The sequence below is a fragment of the Megalobrama amblycephala genome, linkage group LG2, assembly GCF_018812025.1.
Source record: "Megalobrama amblycephala isolate DHTTF-2021 linkage group LG2, ASM1881202v1, whole genome shotgun sequence".
In the NCBI taxonomy this organism is placed as follows: Eukaryota; Metazoa; Chordata; class Actinopteri; order Cypriniformes; family Xenocyprididae; genus Megalobrama; species Megalobrama amblycephala.
Genome location: NC_063045.1, coordinates 62,280,938 through 62,304,006, shown reverse-complemented (window position 1 = coordinate 62,304,006; position 23,069 = coordinate 62,280,938). Strand labels below are relative to the sequence as shown.

The following is a 23,069-nucleotide window of genomic DNA, read 5'->3' as shown; positions in this document are numbered from 1 at the left end:
ATGTCATGGTTTATGAGAACAGAGATCATGCGCATCTGTGGATTCTGTTTCCCATCATCCTCTACCTGAGACACGCGCAGTGAACTGACGCACTCACATGATGTTTGTTAGTAGTTAACAGGGTTATATTTCAAACATTTCGCTCCACTCTATGTCCAAGGATTTAGAGTCTTTGTTTTTATGTTGTTTGTAGTTTCACATGCAGTGGAATTTTTCTCAAGTTCATTGTATTTCAACATGCACTGCTTTTGACACTGAAACTAATGCATCAATGACGTGTACTGCAGTCACACTTCAGTTCTGCTTTACTGACCTGATAACTGGAGTATATATTGACAAAACGTGTGTGTGAGTGAGTGTTTCTGTGTGTATGTGCATGAGTGTGTGAGTGAGTGTTTCTGTGTGTGTGTGTGTGCGTGAGTGTGAGAGTGAGTTAGTGTTTCTGTGTGAGTGAGTGTTACTGTGTGTGTGTGCATAAGTGTGTGTGTGAGTGTTTCTGTGTGTGTATATGCGTGAGTGTGTGTGAGTGAGTGTGTGTGTTTCTGAGTAAGTGTCTGTGTGTGAGAGAGTGAGTGAGTGTTTTTGAGTGTGTGTGTGTGTGTGTGTGTATGAGTGTGTGTGTGTTTTTGTGTTTTTGAGTGTGTGAGAGTGTTTTTGAGTGTGAGAGTGTGTGTTTCTGAGTGTGTGTGTGTGTCAGCTGTGAGAGCGGCGCGCGCTGCATCATCATTCGGACTCCTCGTTCACTCGCATCTGTTTAATGAGCGTTAATGATCATCTCATTTAATGAATGTCAAACTCTGCCCGCATGTCTCGGCAGTGAACAGTGTGTGTGAGGATCGTGCTGTTGATTCAGCAGCTCTTCCACTGCGCTGAGGTGCGCGCGCTCGCGTGCGTGCGTGCGTGTGTGTGTGAGAGCATGATCGAGTGCATGTGGACGCGTGAGGCAGGAGGAAGGATGCCTGCTCGTGTGTGAGGCTGGCAGAGACACAGCCGTATTTACACCGGAGAAACGCCAGACACGTCGCTCTGCGCCGCCAGCATGCCCGCGGAGGTGAAGGAGGTGAGTGTCTGCGCGCGTCTTGTTCTGTATGGTGCGGCATGTGGACGCCAGAGGCTGGGTGGACATCGCCTGCTCTGGATCTTTCCACGCGCCGCTGCTGCGGATTGCGTTTGTGTGCACTGCAGGCTTCACTCATGTGGCTGAATATGATGCACGCGTGCGTTCGGCGTTCTTGCGTGTCTGGCAGTGAGATTTAAACTCTGGTGGCCGTGGGAATGACGCGCCGCGCTGCGCTGCGCTGGATGCGGCGTAACTCGACTGGCATACCAAAACACGCAGCTGCGCGCGCTACTGCGACTGCAGGCGGAATCACATGCAGATCGGGATGAAGTTTGTCGACGCTCCGTGATTCATGTGTCCTACTTGGGTTTGTGACCGCGCTTTTGGATCCGTGCTGCCCTTGAGCGAGTCACTGACACTGTGTTTGATGATTCCAGCATGTGCACGAGCGACCGAAGGATGAATGGATGGATGGATGGATGGGCCACTTGACATGACGTATTTTGTAAGACGGGTTACAAACCATGTAAAATCCTCTGGCGCTTAGAGAGGTGGGAAATTAGGAACACAGAATGATTCATCAATGCTTTTATCTGTCATCATAATGCTCCACCTCTGAAACCACTTATCTTTAAGCATATTTAATATTTATATAGAATGTTTTTAATCACATTTGTATTGTCTCGATCTCATTAAAATAACTTAAATATAACATTTCACATTACATTTACTCCCTTATGAAAACTATTCATGCTGTTACATAAGTAAAACTGTACTAACCATGTTTTTTATTTTGCACATTCATTATTATTATTATTCCCATGGTTTTACTATAAATATCATGCACTGAAAAAAAATAGTGTATTAAAGTATCTAATTGTGTTACTTTTTATGGAAAGTAATGTTATGTTACTTTTGTATTACTCCCTAAAAAGTTACTAATTGTGTTACTTAGTTACTTTGGTAGCACTTTATTTTACAGTCCTGTTCCCCATGTACATACTATGCACTTATTATCATAACTGGGTAATAACTAGGTACTAACCCTGAACCTACCCCTAAACCTAACCTTAACCCATGTAGTTACCAAATAATACCCAGTACATTCTTGGGTAAGTACATGGTAAGTACATTTAAGTGCACGTACTGTAAAATAAAGTGCAACCTTTACTTTTTATGGAAAGTAATGTTACATTGCTTTTGCGTTACTCTAATTGTGTTACTTAGTTACTTTTTATGGAAAGTAATGTTACGTTGCTTTTGCGTTACTCCCTAATAAGTAACTAATTGTGTTAGTTACATTATGGAAAGTAATGTTACGTTACGTTGCTTTTGCGTTACTCCCTATAAAGTAGCTAATTGTGTTACTTAGTTACTTTTCATGGGAAGTAATGTTACGTTGCTTTTGCGTTACTCACTAATAAGTAACTAATTGTGTTACTTAGTTACTTTTTATGGAAAGTAATGTTACGTTACCTCTGCGTTACTCCCTAAAAAGTAACTAGTTGTGTTACTTAGTTATTTTTTATGGAAAGTAACGTTACGTTGCTTTTGCGTTACTCCCTAATAAGTAACTAATTGTGTTAGTTACATTATGGAAAGTAATGTTACGTTACGTTGCTTTTGCGTTACTCCCTATAAAGTAGCTAATTGTGTTACTTAGTTACTTTTCATGGGAAGTAATGTTATGTTGCTTTTGCGTTACTCACTAATAAGTAACTAATTGTGTTACTTAGTTACTTTTTATGGAAAGTAATGTTACGTTACCTCTGCGTTACTCCCTAAAAAGTAACTAGTTGTGTTACTTAGTTATTTTTTATGGAAAGTAACGTTACGTTGCTTTTGCGTTACTCCCTAATAAGTAACTAATTGTGTTAGTTACATTATGGAAAGTAATGTTACGTTACGTTGCTTTTGCGTTACTCCCTATAAAGTAGCTAATTGTGTTACTTAGTTACTTTTCATGGGAAGTAATGTTACGTTGCTTTTGCGTTACTCACTAATAAGTAACTAATTGTGTTACTTAGTTACTTTTTATGGAAAGTAATGTTACGTTACCTCTGCGTTACTCCCTAAAAAGTAACTAGTTGTGTTACTTAGTTATTTTTTATGGAAAGTAACGTTACGTTGCTTTTGCGTTACTCCCTATAAAGTAGCTAATTGTGTTACTTAGTTACTTTTTATGGAAAGTAACATTACGTTGCTTTTGCGTTACTCCCTATAAAGTAGCTAATTGTGTTACTTAGTTACTTTTTATGGAATGTAATGTGACATTGCTTTTGCGTTACTCCTAATAAGTAACTAATTGTGTTAGTTACATTTTATGGAAAGTAACGTTACGTTACCTCTGCGTTACTCCCTAAAAAGTAACTAATTGTGTTACTTAGTTACTTTTCATGGAAAGTAATGTTACATTACCTCTGCATTTCTCCCTATAAAGTAGCTAATTGTGTTACTTAGTTACTTTTCATGGGAAGTAATGTTACGTTGCTTTTGCGTTACTCACTAATAAGTAACTAATTGTGTTACTTAGTTACTTTTTTGGAAAGTAATGTTACGTTACCTCTGCGTTACTCCCTAAAAAGTAACTAGTTGTGTTATTAGTTATTTTTTATGGAAAGTTATGTCTTTGTTTTGGTTACAATGTGGTTCAAATGGTAAATGGTACCATGGTAAATTTGTGATTTTACCACAAATACTGTAATTGAATTATGGTTACTGTAGTAAAACCATGGTTAATTTTTGTAAGGTACGAATGAGTCAAAATGCATTTTTCTCCATTTTTAGTCAAATCAAGCATCACTATTACTAACGCACATATAGTTAGTCATTTGAACCTGTATAGCAACACTCTAACAACCATCTTATCACCTTATTCTCTACACTCCTAGAAAAAAGGTTCAGCGGGGTTCACTGTAGACCTCTAGGGTTCTTGTCTGAATTTTAAAGAACACTTTTATGCCGAAAAGGTTCTATATAAGGAGAAATGTCTTAAATTATTGCATAATACTTTAATGTTTAACAAGTTATTTAATTTTTCATTCTAATTCATAAAATTTAATGTAAATTATATATGGATTAAAACAAAATTATTAAATTACAACTAAATCCATAAAATGATGGGAACCGCTAAAAGGTTTTATATATGAAGCGCCTGAAGGAACCCTTTAAGTTTCCATATAGAACCTTCTAAGAGTGTACAGGAAAAAAAACAAACTAGTTAAGAGTGATGATAGATGTTCATTAATTAACACAAACTCAAAGTCAGGAGAGATCCATGCAGAAAGTCAGTGCAGAACAAAAGCACATTCATGATGCCTGAATCCACAGCAATCCGTTTGAGACTGATGCTCGTTTCCATGGCGTCACTGTACGGCTACATCAACAGCACATCCATCCTGGCATGAGCTCGCTCTCGGTGCGTTGCCTGAAGCATTTCATCACGCGCTGTCCTTTAAAGAGATTGCTTCATGACGGCGATACAGAGGCTGATGCAGATGTGATTATTCTGAGAGATTCAGAGCGATGGAAACCTTCTTGATCCAGAGAATGCAGCATGAGAATTAAATAACGTTTGGCTTCAAAGAAGAAATTATCATTATGCAGCACAATCCAGATTCTTTTTAGATTGAACGATACCTGTTGAGTTACAGTGACCCAAAAATATCTGACATGCCAAGTCAATTCACGTTTATACAGTACAGATTGTTTCAAAGCAGCTTCACATTAAACAGGAAAATAACAGTATCATTGATGCAGACTTCATCAGATATTAGACAAATATTCTGCCATAAAGCCAAAGACAATACAAAGAGTTATTATTCAGATCAATTCAATTCATGCGTGAATGTCATTGCATTAGATAACAAATAAAAGCACAAACACACTTTTCTAGCTTTTTCAAATAAGTTTGTACGGTTTGAAATGATAAATTAGGATTTAACTAAAAACTTGAGTTAATACAATGGAATTAGTTCAATCACAGAAACTCAAAATATTATGTTATCTGAACAACCAGTGTTGGGGAAAGTTACCTTTAAAAGTAATGTGTTACAATATTGCGTTACGACCTAAAAAAAGTAATGTTGCATTATTTTTGTGTTACTCCCTAAAAGTAACTAATTGCATTACTTAGTTACTTTTTATGGAAAGTAATGTTGTTACTTTTGCATTACTCCTTAAAAAGTAACAAATTGTGTTAGTTACTTTTTATGGAAAGTAATGTTACGTTGCTTTTACGTTACTTCCTTAAACAGTAACTAATTGCATTACTTAGTTACTTTTTGTGGTATGTTACTTTTGCTTAACTTTTTCTGGGCTGGGTTTGCCTGTTTGTTTTTTTAATAAAAAACAAACAAACAAAAGTTCTATTGCTGGCAAATGTAAAGGCTCTTTCACACCGAAACTGAAATGAATAAGCCTCAGGCTGAAGGAAATGCAAATTCACACCTGTACAGTAGAGGGCGCAGCTCAAACAAACCTTTCAGTTGTTCTGCCATTCTGGATCACAGAAGAAAGTTCAACACTCTTAAGCCGAGTTCAGACTGCACGATTTTAGCCACGATTTTGGCTCGCCGACAGGTTTTGAGAAATTGCCGACAAATGCCCGAAATCACAGGCAGATCGGTGCTCGTTCACGCGAGTGACAATCACGCAGTGTGAATGAGCAAAGACGCGATCTGAGAAAATCGCTGACGAGTCGCCGATGCCCGTGAGATATTTGGCATGCTAAATATCTGGACCTTTCGACAATTCAAAATCCTGCTCTGACTGAAAACTACATCGGCGATGACCGACAGCCAATGAGAGAGCGAGATACAGAGCAGCGGGGAGTTCGGGGAGGAGTTATAGACCACAATATCAGCAAACATGGCTTTGTACACATAAACATTACAATTCTATCAAACAGAAACAAAACACAAACATTTGCTTGACCATCCGCAAAAGCAGCACGTAGAAAAGTTATGTATTTACCTCAAACTCTCATTGCAGAACACACAATCCTTGTTCCTCGCATCTCCCCAACCATTTCCTCCTCCATATTCTTCTTTTCTTTTTCTTGTTTTCGCTGCAAATCAGCGCACAGGCAATTCGTATTGCAAGCTTCTTTACGGGCTACCGTTTTTAATAATAAACCCAGTCTCATGTGAGAACTCCGGTCTTGCACGCGTGATATCGCATTGTTTCCTTGTCACATCTCCCATGCATTTGGTTGTGAAACGCAGTTTGCGTGCCAGACAGAGTTGTCGCCGATTCTTCCTATTGTAAAGTCATGCATTGTGAAACCTTCTGTCGCCGATCCATCGTGTAGTGTGAACACAGCAACGACTGAATGCTGGCCAAGATAGTCATGCAGTGTGAAAAGAACAGTGACCCGACTACTTTGAAAATCGTGCAGTCTGAACTCAGCTTTACTTAAGCAAAAACTAAAGTCTTTTTTAAAAATTTGTATGGTTGAATTGGATCATCGAAGGTCAGCAGCAAAGACAGCGGTTAATAAAGTGAGTTTAAATACATGAAGTATATTTGTGTTGTTACTTGGAAAAAAGTAATCGGATTACATCACACTGCTCACATTACTCGTAATGCGTTAAGAATGTGAAGCATTAGTGAATCTAAGTTGATTTGACAGAAGAAAAAAGTTGATAAATCATAAAAATGATGCTGAGAATGAAGACAAAAAAGTGTCATTTCTCTTGTGTAGATCCAAACGATATAGAGTCTCTGAGTTATTTTCCCACTCTTGTTAGCAGTTACAGTGCAAATGTTTATGTAAGTTGTCTCTTAAAGCCGCGTCTTGTGTTTATGAGGCTGTTTGGAGGCTGCGCTCATGTATAATTCACTGGTGCTCTGGGAGGAAGTTCTGCTGATTTTTCTTAAGAGTGTTTGCACCGTCGCTGAGTTGAGAATAATTTAGTGAAATTGCCCAGAGGTAATTTTCACGCCTGTATTTTTTGCGGATTTCATCAAAGGGCTTTTAGTGATCTTATGATGCTCTTTTATGTGGAGACGTCCATCAGGACGATTTGATAAACTCTGTCGTGAATAAGCGTGCTTGTTAAAACATGACAAACGCTCTATAAACACAGGGACCTGCTCAGATCTCATGCTAATGTCGATTCTCCTCCATATTCCTTCCTTTGGTCCAAAAGAAGCCGGACCCAGAGGAACCGCCGGCCGAACCTTCAAATCAAGACACCAAAGAGAAGACAGAGGAGGTTCTTCCAGCTGAGGAGACAGCAGACGCTCCGTCCTCAGACGTGTCTACGGTCGCCTCACATCACACAGAAACTCATGTAGGTCAAGCTGACATATAGTCTGCTTATATTAACAAACATTTGCTTAATTACTAGGACAAAATAAATTGTTGATTTAACTTGAAGTGAGACAACCAGGTTACTTTCATTAAGTTAAACCAACAAATCATTTTTTACAATGTGGGTGTCATAATGCAGTGCATTAAGTTAATAAAAAAGGATTTTAATCTTTAAATATTCATAGTTTGGCTAGCTTTTAAGAACAATAAAGTAATTATTTTAAAACGTTCTTATTCTTTTTTTATACGAGTCATTTATAATTCATGTCTAATGATTTATTTTGGAATTTTTTCACCTCTAGATATTATTTACAGCACTAAAAACAAACATACCCAGCTGAAAAAACAAGCTAAATCCAGCCTAAGCTGGTTGGCTGGTCTCCCAGCCCAACCACCAAAAGAAGTGGCCAAAACCCCTCTAAAACCAGCCTGCTAAACCAGTAATGACCATCCACCAGCTTAGTCTGGCTTTTGCTGTTTTTTCAGCAGGGCAATGTGGTTCTGTTTGTAAACGTCCTGTTAATGAGCACACGCTGAGGAAAGCTTGCTGTTTCTGTGCTGGTTTTGTAGACTGAGAGTTCAGGCATTGGGACGGAGAAGTCTTCCAGCCCTGATAGTGAAACGAACCCGCTCAGCTCCAGCAGCTCCAATGAACAGGTCGTGCCGAATGTCCTGAAGGTGAATATTACAAACAAATCATTCTTATGGAGGTACAGTAAGATGCCATTAAATGATTTCTTGATTCACTCTTGGGGAAAAAAGGTTCAGTAGAATTCTATATAGAACTCAATGTTCTTCACTCAATTTTAAAGAACATTTCTGAGGTTCTTTATAGAATTCTATGGTTCTTGACTGGATTTTAAAGAACGCTTCAGTGGGGTTCTATATAGAGCTCAATGTTCTTCACTCAATTTTAAAGAACATTTCTGAAGTTCTATATAGAACTCTAGGGTTCTTGACTTGATTTTAAAGAACTCTTCAGTGGGGTTCTATATAGAACTCTAGGGTTCTTGACTCGATTTTAAAGAACTCTTCAGTGGGGTTCTATATAGAACTCTAGGGTTTTTGACTCAATTTTAAAGAACTCTTCAGTGGTGTTCTATATAGAACTCTAGGGTTCTTGACTCGATTTTAAAGAACTCTTCAGTGGTGTTCTGTATAGAACTCTAGGGTTCTTGACTCAATTTTAAAGAACATTTCTGAAGTTCTATATAGAACTCTAGGGTTCTTGACTCGATTTTAAAGAACTCTTCAGTGGAGTTCTATATAGAACTCTAGGGTTCTTGACTCAATTTTAAAGAACATTTCTGAAGTTCTATATAGAACTCTAGGGTTCTTGACTCGATTTTAAAGAACTCTTCAGTGGGGTTCTATATAGAACTCTAGGGTTCTTGACTCAATTTTAAAGAACTCTTCAGTGGAGTTCTATATAGAACTCTAGGGTTCTTGACTCGATTTTAAAGAACGCTTCAGTGGAGTTCTATATAGAACTCTAGGGTTCTTGACTCGATTTTAAAGAATCCTTCAGTGGTGTTCTACAGAGAACTCTAGGGTTCTTGACTCAATTTTTAAGAACCCTTCAGTGGGGTTCTATATAGAACTCTAGGGTTCTTGACTCGATTTTAAAGAACATTTCTGAGGTTCTATATAGAACTCTAGGGTTCTTGACTCGATTTTAAAGAACATTTCTGAGGTTCTTTATAGAATTCTATGGTTCTTGACTTGTTTTTAAAGAACTCTAGGGTTCTTGACTCAGTTTTATTGAACTCTAGGGTTCTTGAATCAATTTATGCTGAAATGAATCTATATAAGGAGAAATATCTTAAATCATTGCATAATACTGATGTTTAACGGGTTATTTCAGTTTTTTCTATTGATAAAGTATGTTTATTCCTATGTGAATCCTCAAATCATGTGTGTATTTTTACATTTCCCCTCTAGGAAAGTCCTAGAGAATCCTCTGAAGGGTTGGATGAGTTGCAGACGACGTCTCCAGATGCTCAACCGCATCCTGAAGCCTCTCTCGAGAAGGAAGATGCGCGTGCGGTCCTACCCCCCCACCCTGAGACCAGCATGACCTCTGACCTTGCAAATGAGAATCCCAAAGACCAGTCGTCTCTGTACGGCACTCTTAACAGTCACGGCGTGACACTCCTGCATGGATTCCAGTACCATCCGTCATTTCCCACCCTGCCCGCCAGGAACTACTTACCGGAGAACTGCTACACACTACCGCTGCACCGCTGCGCTTCAAAAGCGGAGCAGGACGGCATAGATCTGCGCTCCGGCGTACCAAGCCATCCAATCCATCATATGAGGCCGACTTTGGACCTTACTGTGGACGAGCACCTCGGGCCGCTGCCGCATGCATATTTCCAGGATCTGTACAGGACGGTCATACCACAGAAACGCGCCAGCATGGTGAGCCTCGACACCATCCGGAAGGACCCGCGCTGGAGGGACCCGAACCTGAGGGAGGTCATCGCCATGTTGAGCCACCCGATGGACCCGGTGAAGTCCAACGCCGCGGCGTATCTGCAGCACCTCTGCTACGAGAACGACAAGGTCAAGCAGGACGTCCGGCAGCTCAGAGGGATCCCTGTCCTGGTGGGGCTCCTGGACCATCCCAAACCTGAGGTCCATCGCAAGGCCTGCGGAGCGCTGAGAAACATCTCCTTCGGCAGAGACAATTTCAACAAGGTGGCCATTAAGAATTCAGAAGGAATTCCTGCGCTGCTGAGACTGCTGAGGAAATCCAACGACGGGGAAGTCAGAGAGCTGGTCACAGGTTCACATCTGCATTCAAGTGCACAACTGTTCAATATGCATGCAAAAACAAAAGGAAAAGGGTTTTGCTGCCTAATATTGTTGTGGAAATTATGATGCAGTACCATTCAAAAGTTTGCGGCAAGCGAGATTAAAAAAAGAATACTTGTATGCATCAAATTATGGAAGCTTGTTTCCAACACTGAATAAAAAAGTTTATATCTCACAATTGCGAGTTATAAAGTCCAATTCTGAGGGAAAAAAAGACTGTAGTGTCTTGCCTTAACCAGTTAGATAACCCATGCATGTGAGTTTTGCTTGTGAATCCCACAGCAATCAAACCAGCAGAAACCAGCCTGGAATTGTGAATTGTGACGGTAAATTAACTCTCCGAATGTTTCAGGAACTCTCTGGAATCTCTCGTCCCATGAGCCTCTGAAGATGATCGTCATCAACCACGGCCTGCAGACGCTGACTGACGAGATCATCATCCCTCACTCGGGCTTGAGAGGAGACCCAAACGATCCGGCCCGGCCCGGAGATCCCGAGTGGAACACGGTCTTCAAGAACACTTCTGGATGTCTGAGGTTCGCTGCAGCCGTCAAAGGGGCTCAAACCGAGCTTAATTTAAGTGGTTTTTCGCAGCCCCACAGCAGTTTCCTTTGATATTCATCCGTCAGACTGCGGCAGGATTATTGTGAGCTGGTGTGTTTGCAGGAACGTGAGTTCAGACGGAGCCGAAGCTCGACAGAGACTGCGCGAGTGTGAGGGACTGGTGGACGCGCTGCTGCACGCGCTTTATTCTGCTGTCGCCAAGAGAGACATAAATAACAAAGTAAGAATTTAAATAGAAATTCAGGTCACGGCACACCTGCACACCAGCTGATCTGCTCACATCTCACCCCAAAACCAGGGGGGGAAATATATATACAGTCAAACCAAAATGTATTCAGACACCTTGAACATTTCATTCATTCTTACAGTTTATTCACTGTAAAAAATGAAAATTCACAAAAAAAAATGGTAATAAAATATGACGAGATCTCAGAGTTAAACTGTGTCAGAAAAAATTTATCTTAATTATGTCAGATAACACTTAAGCAGAACATGGTCATGTCAAAGTGTCCGCATCATTTTTGGTTCCAAATTTTTATTAATTTTACTGGTAGTCCACTGTATGAAGAATTTCTGGGTATAATATGTCACTTTTTACTTTATTTTGCTATCCTCACTTACATTAATCCTGATTTCTCTCTTTGATCCAGAAACAATGAAACAAAATGATATTGAACAAACTCAGTGACTTCATTATTATTACGTTAAAATGATTAATTCAGTTTAATTTTAATTTAATATTATTATTGGAGTAAAATGATACAATAATAATTCAATAATAATGTGCAACAATAATAATAATTATTATTATTATTACTAGTATTATTATTATTAATTCATTAATTTAATTTAATTTAATATAATTCTTTTAAAGTGAAATCAAACAATAATAATAATTCAATAATAACTCACTATAATATTAATAATTATTAGTAATAATAATTAGGTTAATTTATTATTATTATTGTTGTTGTTGTTATTATTATTAATAATAATAATGATTATTATTAATTCAGTTAATTTATTTAATATTATTATTAAAGTACAGTGAAACAATAATAATTCCACACAATCTCACTATAATAATAATAATAATAATTATTATTATTATTATTAGTAGTAGTAGTATTGTTATTATTATTATTATTATTTACATTAATTTATTAATAATAATTTTAATGTAATATTATTATCAAAGTAAAATGTAAAAAAGTTTAAAGAAAACATATTAATTATTCACACAAAAAAATCAAAACAACAACAACAATAATACTACTAAAAATTATTACTATTATTATTATGATTTATATTATAAATTCATATATATATATAGAAATTATATTTATTTTAATGTAATTTAATAATAATGATAAAAATAATTAAATAATAGCTAATGATTTGTATTATTTAATTTAATAATAATAATAAATATTATTATTATTATTAATACTATTTAGTTTTTTATAATAATAATAATAGTAATGACAATAATAGTAATTAATAATAATTATCATTATTTATAATTTAGTATATGTTTATTTTTCTGCTCTAGATGCAGTGTGTTCAAATCATATTTGTACATTTGATTTTGTTTCTCCTGGTTTTTAAGGCTTCCTCTCAAGCTCACTGCTGTGTTTCTCACCTGCTTTTGCAGTCGGTAGAGAACTGTGTCTGTATCTTGCGTAATCTGTCCTACCACGTGCACAAGGAGGTTCCCGGAGCCGAGAAGTTCCACATCCAAGCGGCCAATCACAGCGCAAGATCGGGAGGTCACCATAAGAAGAAGGAGGAGCCGGACTGCTTTGGAGGACGGACGAGCAAAGGTCAGACGCTTCCTGAATCTGTGTCATACAACAGGACAAAATGATTCATGAACACAATTTAATGCGTCCTTGATGAATAAAAGTATCAATTTCTTCAAAATGTTGCATAGATAATGTAGATAATGACTGAATTCTGTTTAAAATGTCTAAATACAGTAAAAGTTCTAGTTCTTATTGTTGTGTGTGTTTGTGTTTCATGTGTGCGGCGCAGAAGAATGGTTCCATCAGTGTAAGTGTCGAATCCTTCATGCTGTTACTGTAAGTCAGTCGCACACACTCCATTTATTCTGCGCTCCCACTCGCCGCCCACCGCGCTCCCACACACACACACACACACACACACACACACACACACACAGATGCTGACGTGTCGCTGTGACTCCGCAGGTAAAAGACACGGAGCCGGAGAGAAGAAGAGCGGCGGTGTGGATCTGCCAAAGAGGAGTCTGCCGATGAAAGGTTTGAGGCACATTTCACCCAAAACACACCTGACACCTGACAAACACTGCAGGCCAAACACAGAGGCATCATGGGAACTCCAGTCCCGTCTGCTCAGACGCCTCCTTCTGGTCAGATTCAGCATAGACATAAATCATCGTAAATGAGACACAGTTTCACACAGTCTTCATTTGCACGTTTATAGCAAATATATTAAAATACATGAATTATTTAATTATTTAAACACCAGAACTACTTATTTTTCCTTCTGTTATTTTCTCAACCTCACTTGTGGAGTAGATTAAACAGCATAAATATTAATCTGAAGACGACACACACTTGATTTCTGCTGACGTGTCTGATGTCGGATGATCGCGAGGCGTCGAGTTGGTCGGGATCATAACTCTGGTGTGGCGTTCGGAGCGGATCACTGTGTGCTTAAAGACGAGACGATTGTAATTTCATGTAACTGGGTCACCAAGTCTGAGAATGACAATATCAGCAAAGCTTACTGTGTTTTCACCCTCTTACAGGGGATTTTACCTCAAAGCCTGTCAAGAACACGTCCAGCTCATAATTCAGACCAAAATCACGGGAAAACTCTTATTTTCATTAAAGCACATTAAGGAATTGTAAAGTATTTAAGCATGATGTTAATATTTGAAGTATTGCATTAAATTTGATCTGAACAAAAGTCATAATGCGGTAAAAATTAAAGTATCATCACTGAGGATAATTACGATTTAAAAATAAATAAAAAAACAATCAATGCATTACAGTAATAAGCACTTGGTTTAAATGTACTTAATTGTTATTTAAAAAAAAGTGTACAATTTTCTGTATTTATCGTCAATAAATCCAGTTTTCAGTTTCATACATTTTTCATACATTGAATATTTCTTGTTCCACAGATAACCATATATTAACCATGTTCATACTTTTCAACTGAATAAATGTAATTCTTTTCATAATACAAATTTCAATAAATGCATTTTGAAAATATGATTTAAATAAATTTAAATAGATGCATGATAAACAATGCAATGATATTTTATAATTAAAAAATTATAATGCATTACAGTAATTTGAACCTAGAGTGAATGTGTTTAATTGCTATAAAAAATTATTTCAATGCAAAAAAACATAATCCTAAAAATAGTTATTTATGCAAAATATAATTCGTTTTTCTTATGATTTTGGGGTGAAATGAGTTTGCCTTTTTAAAAACACTGTTCTCTGTATCACATTTATTAGTGGAGGAGTTCTGATTGATCAAATCCCTGAAGATGAGAGACTGAATGAGGATCAGACTCTCTTTTCTACAGCAGCTCAATCAGGTTCTACATGGAACCTCAAGGGTTCCGTCAGGCACTTCACATATGTGACCCTGGACCACAAAACCAGTCATAAGAATAAATAAGCTTTCCTTTGATGTATGGTTTGTTAGGGTAGGACAATATCTGGCCAAGATACAACTATTTGAAATCTGAGGGTGCAAAGAAAAGAAATATATATATATATATATATATATATATATATATATATATATATATAGTTGTCTAAATGAGGTCCTTAGCAAAGCATATCCACTCACAAAAATACATTTTTGATAAACTTATGGTAGGAAATTTGCTAAATATCTTCATGGAACATGATCTTTACTTAATATCCTAATGATTTTTGGCATAAAAGAAAAATCGATCATTTTGACCCATACAATATATTGTTGGCTATTGCTACAAATATACCTGTGCGACTTATGACTGGTTTTGTGGTCCAGGGTCACATATAAAACATTTTACACTTTTATATATAAAGGTTCCAAAATCAGCCATTCCATAGACCAATTTTTGCTTTTAGGTTCTTTACTGGCATTGATGGCATTCCATGAAAAACCTTGGAAACCATGGAAGCAAAAAGGCAAAAAAGGTTCTTTATAGTGGGAAAAATTTCCCCCTGAATGGGGGAAAATGGTTCTTTTGAGAACTTTGGGGTACCAAAAATGGTGGTCCTATATAGAACCCCACTGAAGTGTCTTTAAAATCGAGTCAAGAACCCTAGAGTTCTATATAGAACCCCACTGAAGGGTCCTTTAAAATCGAGTCAAGAACCCTAGAGTTCTATATAGAACCCCACTGAAGGGTCCTTTAAAATTGAGTCAAGAACCATAGAGTTCTATATAGAACCCCACTGAAGTGTCTTTAAAATCGAGTCAAGAACCCTAGAGTTCTATATAGAACCCCACTGAAGGGTTCTTTAAAATCGAGTCAAGAACCCTAGAGTTCTATATAGAACCCCACTGAAGGGTCCTTTAAAATTGAGTCAAGAACCATAGAGTTCTATATAGAACCCCACTGAAGTGTCTTTAAAATCGAGTCAAGAACCCTAGAGTTCTATATAGAACCCCACTGAAGGGTCCTTTAAAATCGAGTCAAGAACCCTAGAGTTCTATATAGAACCCCACTGAAGTGTCTTTAAAATCGAGTCAAGAACCCTAGAGTTCTATATAGAACCCCACTGAAGGGTCCTTTAAAATCGAGTCAAGAACCCTAGAGTTCTATATAGAACCCCACTGAAGAGTCCTTTAAAATCGAGTCAAGAACCCTAGAGTTCTATATAGAACCCCACTGAAGTGTCTTTAAAATCGAGTCAAGAACCCTAGAGTTCTATATAGAACCCCACTGAAGGGTCCTTTAAAATCGAGTCAAGAACCCTAGAGTTCTATATAGAACCCCACTGAAGAGTTCTTTAAAATCGAGTCAAGAACCCTAGAGTTCTATATAGAACCCCACTGAAGTGTCTTTAAAATCGAGTCAAGAACCCTAGAGTTCTATATAGAACCCCACTGAAGTGTCTTTAAAATCGAGTCAAGAACCCTAGAGTTCTATATAGAACCCCACTGAAGGGTCCTTTAAAATCGAGTCAAGAACCCTAGAGTTCTATATAGAACCCCACTGAAGGGTCCTTTAAAATCGAGTCAAAAACCCTAGAGTTCTATATAGAACCCCACTGAAGTGTCTTTAAAATCGAGTCAAGAACCCTAGAGTTCTATATAGAACCCCACTGAAGGGTCCTTTAAAATCGAGTCAAGAACCCTAGAGTTCTATATAGAACCCCACTGAAGTGTCTTTAAAATCGAGTCAAGAACCCTAGAGTTCTATATAGAACCCCACTGAAGGGTCCTTTAAAATCGAGTCAAGAACCCTAGAGTTCTATATAGAACCCCACTGAAGTGTCTTTAAAATCGAGTCAAGAACCCTAGAGTTCTATATAGAACCCCACTGAAGGGTCCTTTAAAATCGAGTCAAGAACCCTAGAGTTCTATATAGAACCCCACTGAAGGGTCCTTTAAAATTGAGTCAAGAACCCTAGAGTTCTATATAGAACCCCACTGAAGGGTCCTTTAAAATCGAGTCAAGAACCCTAGAGTTCTATATCGTTCTTTAAAACTGAGTCAAGAACTGTGAATCTTTTGTTTCACCTGCAGGCATTATTGTAGTGCTGTTTACTAACTCAAGCATCACTAGTACTAGAGCTCATAGTGATGTGAACAAACCTCTAACATTAAGTATTAAACTTCAGCATGTAGCTAAAAACCTCTAGAACATCTTTGAAAAAGCCTGTCAACCAGCTTGTCCTCAGAAATAATGTAAAACTTACAGAATTCTCTCATACATTCCCATTTATCATGCATTTTAGATGAGTCCATCAAGTGCTCCTGTCTTCATGAATGATTGAGGCTGATGGAGCTTTAGATGTGTGGCTCTGTGTTCCTGCAGGCCTGGAGCTTCTGTACCAGCCGGAGGTGGTTCGACTCTACCTGTCGCTCCTTAAACTGAGCCAGAACCACAACACTCTTGAGGCGGCAGCCGGAGCCCTTCAGAACCTGTCTGCCGGACACTGGGCCGTGAGTGGACACCAGACACAAAACCTGTCTGTTAACTGACCATCTCATGCATGTTGCACACGGAATGTTCAATGTAACATTCGCATAACCAAGAAAAAATGTTTTTAAAACATTTAAAAAACTGGACGTTTTGAACATAACGATGGAAACAGAAGAACACACTTACAAATTTTAACTTACAATGCAAAGCAGTAAAGCATGAATCAATGGCTCATAATGAACGTCTTCCTCTTCTCAGTGGTCCAGTTATATCCGCGCGACGGTCCGTAAGGAGAAGGGTCTGCCGGTGCTTGTGGAGCTGCTGCACTCAGATGCGGATAAAGTGGTGCGAGCCATCGCCATCGCGCTCAGAAACCTCGCCATCGACCACAAGAACAAAGATCTCATCGGTAAGAGCTTTACTTTGACGCTCTCCAGCAGAACCTGTGTGATGATGAGGCTGACATCATCATCTCTGCGGCCCAATCAGGGAGCTACGCCATGAGGGATCTGGTCAGTAACCTGCCCTGCGGCCAGCAGCGACCCGCCAAAAACCTGGAGGGAGACACGGTGGTGGCCGTTCTGAACACTATCCTGGAGATCGTCTCGGAGAACCTGGAGAATGCCAGATTCCTCATTCAGGGACAGGGAATCCAGAAACTGGTGTCAATCAACAGAACAAGGTGAGCCACAAACTGTGTGGCATAACAGCGCTCACATTATATGTAAAGTCAATGTAAAGCTGTAGTTTCAGTGCATTGGGGGATGTTTTCTGTCTTGTGGATGAATGTTAAAATGTAGGGCTTGACATTAACTTTTTTGCTCGCCAGCCACTGTGGCTAGTGGTTTTCCAAAGTTACCAGCCACTCAGTATTTTCACTGGCCACAATTTGGACATTGATACCACGGGGAAAAACTGCCATATAGATATTTTTAATGTTATCTCAGAGTTTGGCTGCAGGTTTATTAGGCTGCTGTCACTTTAAGACCTAACGCACGGATCCATTATACTGTTACACATTCGTTTTCTTTCTCAACTGTTTACATTCACTTCAAACAGAACTGACTGTGTTTATAAGAATACTCGCCAAGACGGGCATTTTGACATTATTTTGTGTGTTTAAGCTGTTTAAGCCCATTTGACTGTTTAAGCGCAATAAGCAGTGAAAAAGAACTCAATTTAGTACTGAGAGGTACGGAGCCCCGCACATGACACGCAGGAAAAAAATAGTAGGCTAAATCGTGTGCACGATTTACCAAATCAAGGGAACAAAATAGTAAATCACGTGCACGATTTAGCAAATAGAGGGAACGAAATAGTAAATCACGTGCACGATTTAGCAAATCGAGGCAACGAAATAGTAAATCGCAGGCACGATTTAGCAAATCGAGGGAACGAAATAGTAAATCACATGCACGATTTTGCAAGTCGAGGGAATGAAATAGTAAATCGCAGGCATGATTTAGCAAATCGAGGGAATGAAATAGTAAATCGCAGGCATGATTTTGCAAATTGAGGGAACGAAATAGTAAATCTCACGTACGATTTTGCAAATCGAGGGAACGAAATAGTAAATCGCAGGCACGATTTTGCAAACCGAGGGAACAAAATAGTAAATCACATGCACGATTTAGCAAATCGAGGCAACGAAATAGTAAATCGCAGGCATGATTTTGCAAATTGAGGGAACGAAATAGTAAATCGCAGGCATGATTTTGCAAATTGAGGGAACGAAATAGTAAATCTCACGTACGATTTTGCAAATCGAGGGAACGAAATAGTAAATCGCAGGCACGATTTTGCAAATCGAGGGAACGAAATAGTAAATCGCAGGCACGATTTTGCAAATCGAGGGAACGAAATAGTAAATCTCACGTACGATTTAGCAAATCGAGGGAATGAAATAGTAAATCTCACGTACGATTTAGCAAATCGAGGGAATGAAATAGTAAATCGCAGGCATGATTTTGCAAATTGAGGGAATGAAATAGTAAATCGCAGGCATGATTTTGCAAATCGAGGGAACGAAATAGTAAATCTCACGTACGATTTTGCAAATCGAGGGAACGAAATAGTAAATCTCACGTACGATTTAGCAAATCGAGCGAACGAAATAGTAAATTGCAGGCATGATTTTGCAAATCGAGGGAATGAAATAGTAAATCGCAGGCATGATTTTCCAAATTGTGGGAATTAAATAGTAAATCGCAGGCATGATTTAGCAAATTGAGGGAACGAAATAGTAAATCGCAGGCATGATTTTGCAAATTGAGGGAACGAAATAGTAAATCTCACGTACGATTTTGCAAATCGAGGGAACAAAATAGTAAATCACATGCACGATTTAGCAAATAGAGGGAACAAAATAGTAAATCACGTGCACGATTTAGCAAATCGAGGCAACGAAATAGTAAATCGCGCACGATTTAGCAAATCGAGCGAACGAAATAGTAAATCACATGCACGATTTAGCAAATCGAGGGAATGAAATAGTAAATCACAGGCATGATTTTGCAAATTGAGGGAATGAAATAGTAAATCGCAGGCATGATTTTGCAAATTGAGGGAACGAAATAGTAAATCTCACGTACGATTTTGCAAATCGAGGGAACGAAATAGTAAATCACGCGCACGATTTTGCAAACCGAGGGAACAAAATAGTAAATCTCACGTACGATTTAGCAAATCGAGCGAACGAAATAGTAAATCGCAGGCATGATTTTCCAAATTGAGGGAACGAAATAGTAAATCTCACGTACGATTTTGCAAATCGAGGGAATGAAATAGTAAATCACGCGCACGATTTTGCAAATCGAGCGAACAAAATAGTAAATCTCACGTACGATTTAGCAAATCGAGCAAACGAAATAGTAAATTGCAGGCATGATTTTGCAAATCGAGGGAATGAAATAGTAAATCGCAGGCATGATTTTCCAAATTGAGGGAACGAAATAGTAAATCTCACGTACGATTTTGCAAATCGAGGGAACGAAATAGTAAATCGCAGGCACGATTTTGCAAATCGAGGGAACAAAATAGTAAATCTCACGTACGATTTTGCAAATCGAGGGAATGAAATAGTAAATCGCACCACAATTTTGCAAATCAAGGGAACGAGAAAGCACAGCTGGTATCGTGTACCTATTCTGTGGAAAATGAGTATTGAAAGCATTTCAGAAATTTCACTATCGATATGTATCGAAAAATCTATATTTTCTACAACACTACATTGCACTTAGTTTATTATTTCAGATGCCTTTTTAGGAGACTACAATTGAAAAATGTATATATTATATATAAAATTCAACCCACCTAAGTGGCTAGTAGGAGTGACTGGGTTACACGCCCCTGCTGAAATACACCCGCATATGGCAAGAGTTAATGTCAAGCTCTGCTTATATGTATCTTTGACGTTTGAACCTGTCAGCCAATCAGTGCGCGAAACCAAAGCAGCGTCACACATCCTGCAGACGGTCTGGGCCTATAAAGATCTCCGGCACACCCTGCTCAAGGCCGGCTGGAACAAAACCCACTTCAAGGTAACAGCGTTTCATCTCTTGAGTTCAGATGATCAATGCTGATTCACAGCCGTACTTTCAGCAAATGTTGTGCTGATGATGAATATCGATCTGGTGTTTCAGCCAGCCGTCTCCAGCCTGCCCAAAAAACAGAAGAACGCCAAGCAAGGGAGCGATGACATCACACTGCCCTTAATGGAGAAAAACCAAGGTCATTGATTCACACTTTCTGAATGAGGCTCTGCATTCATGAGAATGAGAAAAGTGCCGTCTTCTCTTCCACAAGCCGTTTTGTCCTGTAATTTGCAATTCAGAGGCCCGTTTCAAAGAAACATTCGGATGTGACTGCAATTACAATGTTATCTCATATTTCGCTCTTAATAGTCTATTTACGAACTCATTCTATCTCTTTAACCCGTGTTACAATCACGACCGAAAACTAAAACAGCATTCAAATCTTCGTCCCTCAGCTAAAATAAAATGATACTAAAATATCCAGTAGGTGGCGGCAAATCATTGTCTTAACGAGTGAGTCATTGAATCATTCACTCAAACAATTTGTTTAAAATGGCTGATTCTCCATATAGTGGACTTCACTGGGGTTCAACGGGTTGAAGGTCCAAATGTCAGTTTCAGTGCAGCTTCAAAGAGCTCTACATGATCCCAGACGAGGAATAAGAGTCTGATCTAGAGAAACCATCGGACATTTACTAATAAAAAATAAACATTATATGCATTTTAACCACAAATGCTGGTCTTGCACTGCTCTGTGATGCGCCACGCATTACGTAATCATGTTGGAAAGATCACGCGTGACGTAGTCGGAAGTACCGATCCAGTGTTTACAAATCGAACGTGTAAAGTCAAACGGCCTTTAGATGAGCATTTGTGGTTAAAAAGTATATAATTTTTTATTTTTTTTAGAAAATGAGCGATGGTTTCTCTAGATGAGACTCTTATTCCTCGTCTGGGATCATGTAGAGCTCTTTGAAGCTGCACTGAAACTGACATTTGGACCTTCAACCCGTTGAACCCCAGTGAAGTCCACTATATGGAGAAAAATCCTGGAATGTTTTCCTCAAAAACCTTCATTTCTTTTTGACTGAAGATCTTGGGGATGACATGGGGGTGAGTAAATTATCAGGAAAATTTAATTCTGGAGTGAACTAATCATTTAACATTAATCATTTTTCAAACGTGCTGATATTCAGGAAAACTGCACTTTTGCTTGTGTGATATTGCTTATGAATATTTAACAACAAACTTTTTTTTTTGCACCATATCTTGGTTTTTGGAAACATTTTTATTAATTTTGGTGGCATTTTTGCCCCAAGCACCATTAATTTCCGACCCTTTTTCCGACTCTTTTTTGAGGCCTCTTCTGTTGTGAGCAAAGGCCGCTACTGGCTTTAGAGCGTTATAATTAAGCATGTGTGTTTCATGCACTTTATAATGCAGTGTTGTGATGTTTTCAGATGGATACTGCACCGCTGATCAGGCCGAGAGAGCAGGAGACGCTCCGTGTCACATGATCGAACGAGAAGCTTTTCAGGTCAAAGCTCATGTTGTGTCCTGTAGCAGAATGCGAAAATACATTCAGAACACGTTAATAATGACTCTGCTTAGATCTTTTATATATACAGTATATACAGTTGGACTGTTGGATGTGTTTCAGGGTGTGGCTGATAAGAGGCCGTTCATCAGGACCAGCAGGCCAGCGGTTGGGTTAGTGGAGCGAACGCCGCAGCCGCTGGACTCATGGGTCTGATCCGGCCCACGGTAAACCATCGCTTCAGCTTCTTCTCATGCGTCAGTGAAGCCGTAAAGGGCAGTTGCTTGTTTATTTCTTGGGTTTTCAATCTTTTAGATGCCACAGACTCCCAAATATGATCATCCTCGTGTGAAAAAATTGATATTATAAGTATGAAAACCTCTGATCTAACACATATTTACAGTGTAGAATCTGATGTATTTCACTGTGTGTTTGCACAGGTTGGAGATCCACTTTCAGACCTGCATTTAGACTGACGTTCAGCACAATTCATCACAGAATCAAACGAGAAATACGACATATCATACCTGTTCATGCCCTGCTGAAGATCGCTGGACGAATCGTGACCGATCCGTCTGAACGTGGAATTTGACTCTTTGCTGCTTTGGCAATCTTCACTGTTAAACTCAAGAATCATGATGTGACGAGTCACTTATAGATCTGATTATACACCATATTATGATCTTGTGTTGTTTCTATTGCTTTTTATGTTGTTGATGAGTCTCTCAATTGTATAATAGTGTTCCAGATATTTCTGATCATCCACACAGACGATTTCAGCTCTGTATCTAAAGTTTTATGCACAAAAGAAATAACATGATATGATTATATTAATAGGTTATTATGGGTACTGATAGTCTACATGCAAAATTGTACTTATTATAGTCTAAATCAGAGAATATATCAGAGATTTTAATGCATTCACACTAAATTGGTTTCATAACATCAGTGATTTAATGGCTTGAAAAATAAAATCAATGAGTTCTTAATCTCTTCTTTATAAATCTGTTTCATCATGCATCTAACAGAAAATAAAATGAAATAAAATAAAAATAAAGCTTGCTTTGTGGCAAATTTCGTGACGATTCGCTCGT

The 23,069-nt window shown here is 38.4% G+C and overlaps 1 protein-coding gene across 4 annotated transcripts; it reads left to right on the top strand.

Moving 5' to 3' along the window:
* The first annotated feature begins 755 nt into the window (after window positions 1–755).
* On the top strand, window positions 756–22,964 carry arvcfa (ARVCF delta catenin family member a). 4 transcript variants are annotated; one of them, XR_007183594.1, is made up of 17 exons: window positions 756–1,060; window positions 7,213–7,356; window positions 7,947–8,054; window positions 9,318–10,164; window positions 10,546–10,729; window positions 10,860–10,977; window positions 12,367–12,580; window positions 12,792–12,809; window positions 12,968–13,039; window positions 16,798–16,925; window positions 17,164–17,314; window positions 17,395–17,587; window positions 20,333–20,444; window positions 20,547–20,634; window positions 21,899–21,975; window positions 22,099–22,251; window positions 22,416–22,964. XR_007183594.1 is itself a non-coding variant. In XM_048181380.1 (17 exons), exons 1-16 carry the CDS (start codon window positions 1,040–1,042, stop codon window positions 22,189–22,191), a joined length of 2,568 nt encoding a protein of 855 aa, XP_048037337.1. In that variant the 5' UTR covers window positions 756–1,039; the 3' UTR covers window positions 22,192–22,232; window positions 22,416–22,964. The 4 variants fall into 4 exon arrangements, 3 of the variants coding, with proteins under 3 accessions (XP_048037337.1, XP_048037335.1, XP_048037338.1); XM_048181380.1 differs by having other exon boundaries at window positions 22,099–22,232; XM_048181378.1 differs by having other exon boundaries at window positions 757–1,060; window positions 22,099–22,202.
* Window positions 22,965–23,069: the final 105 nt, after the last annotated feature.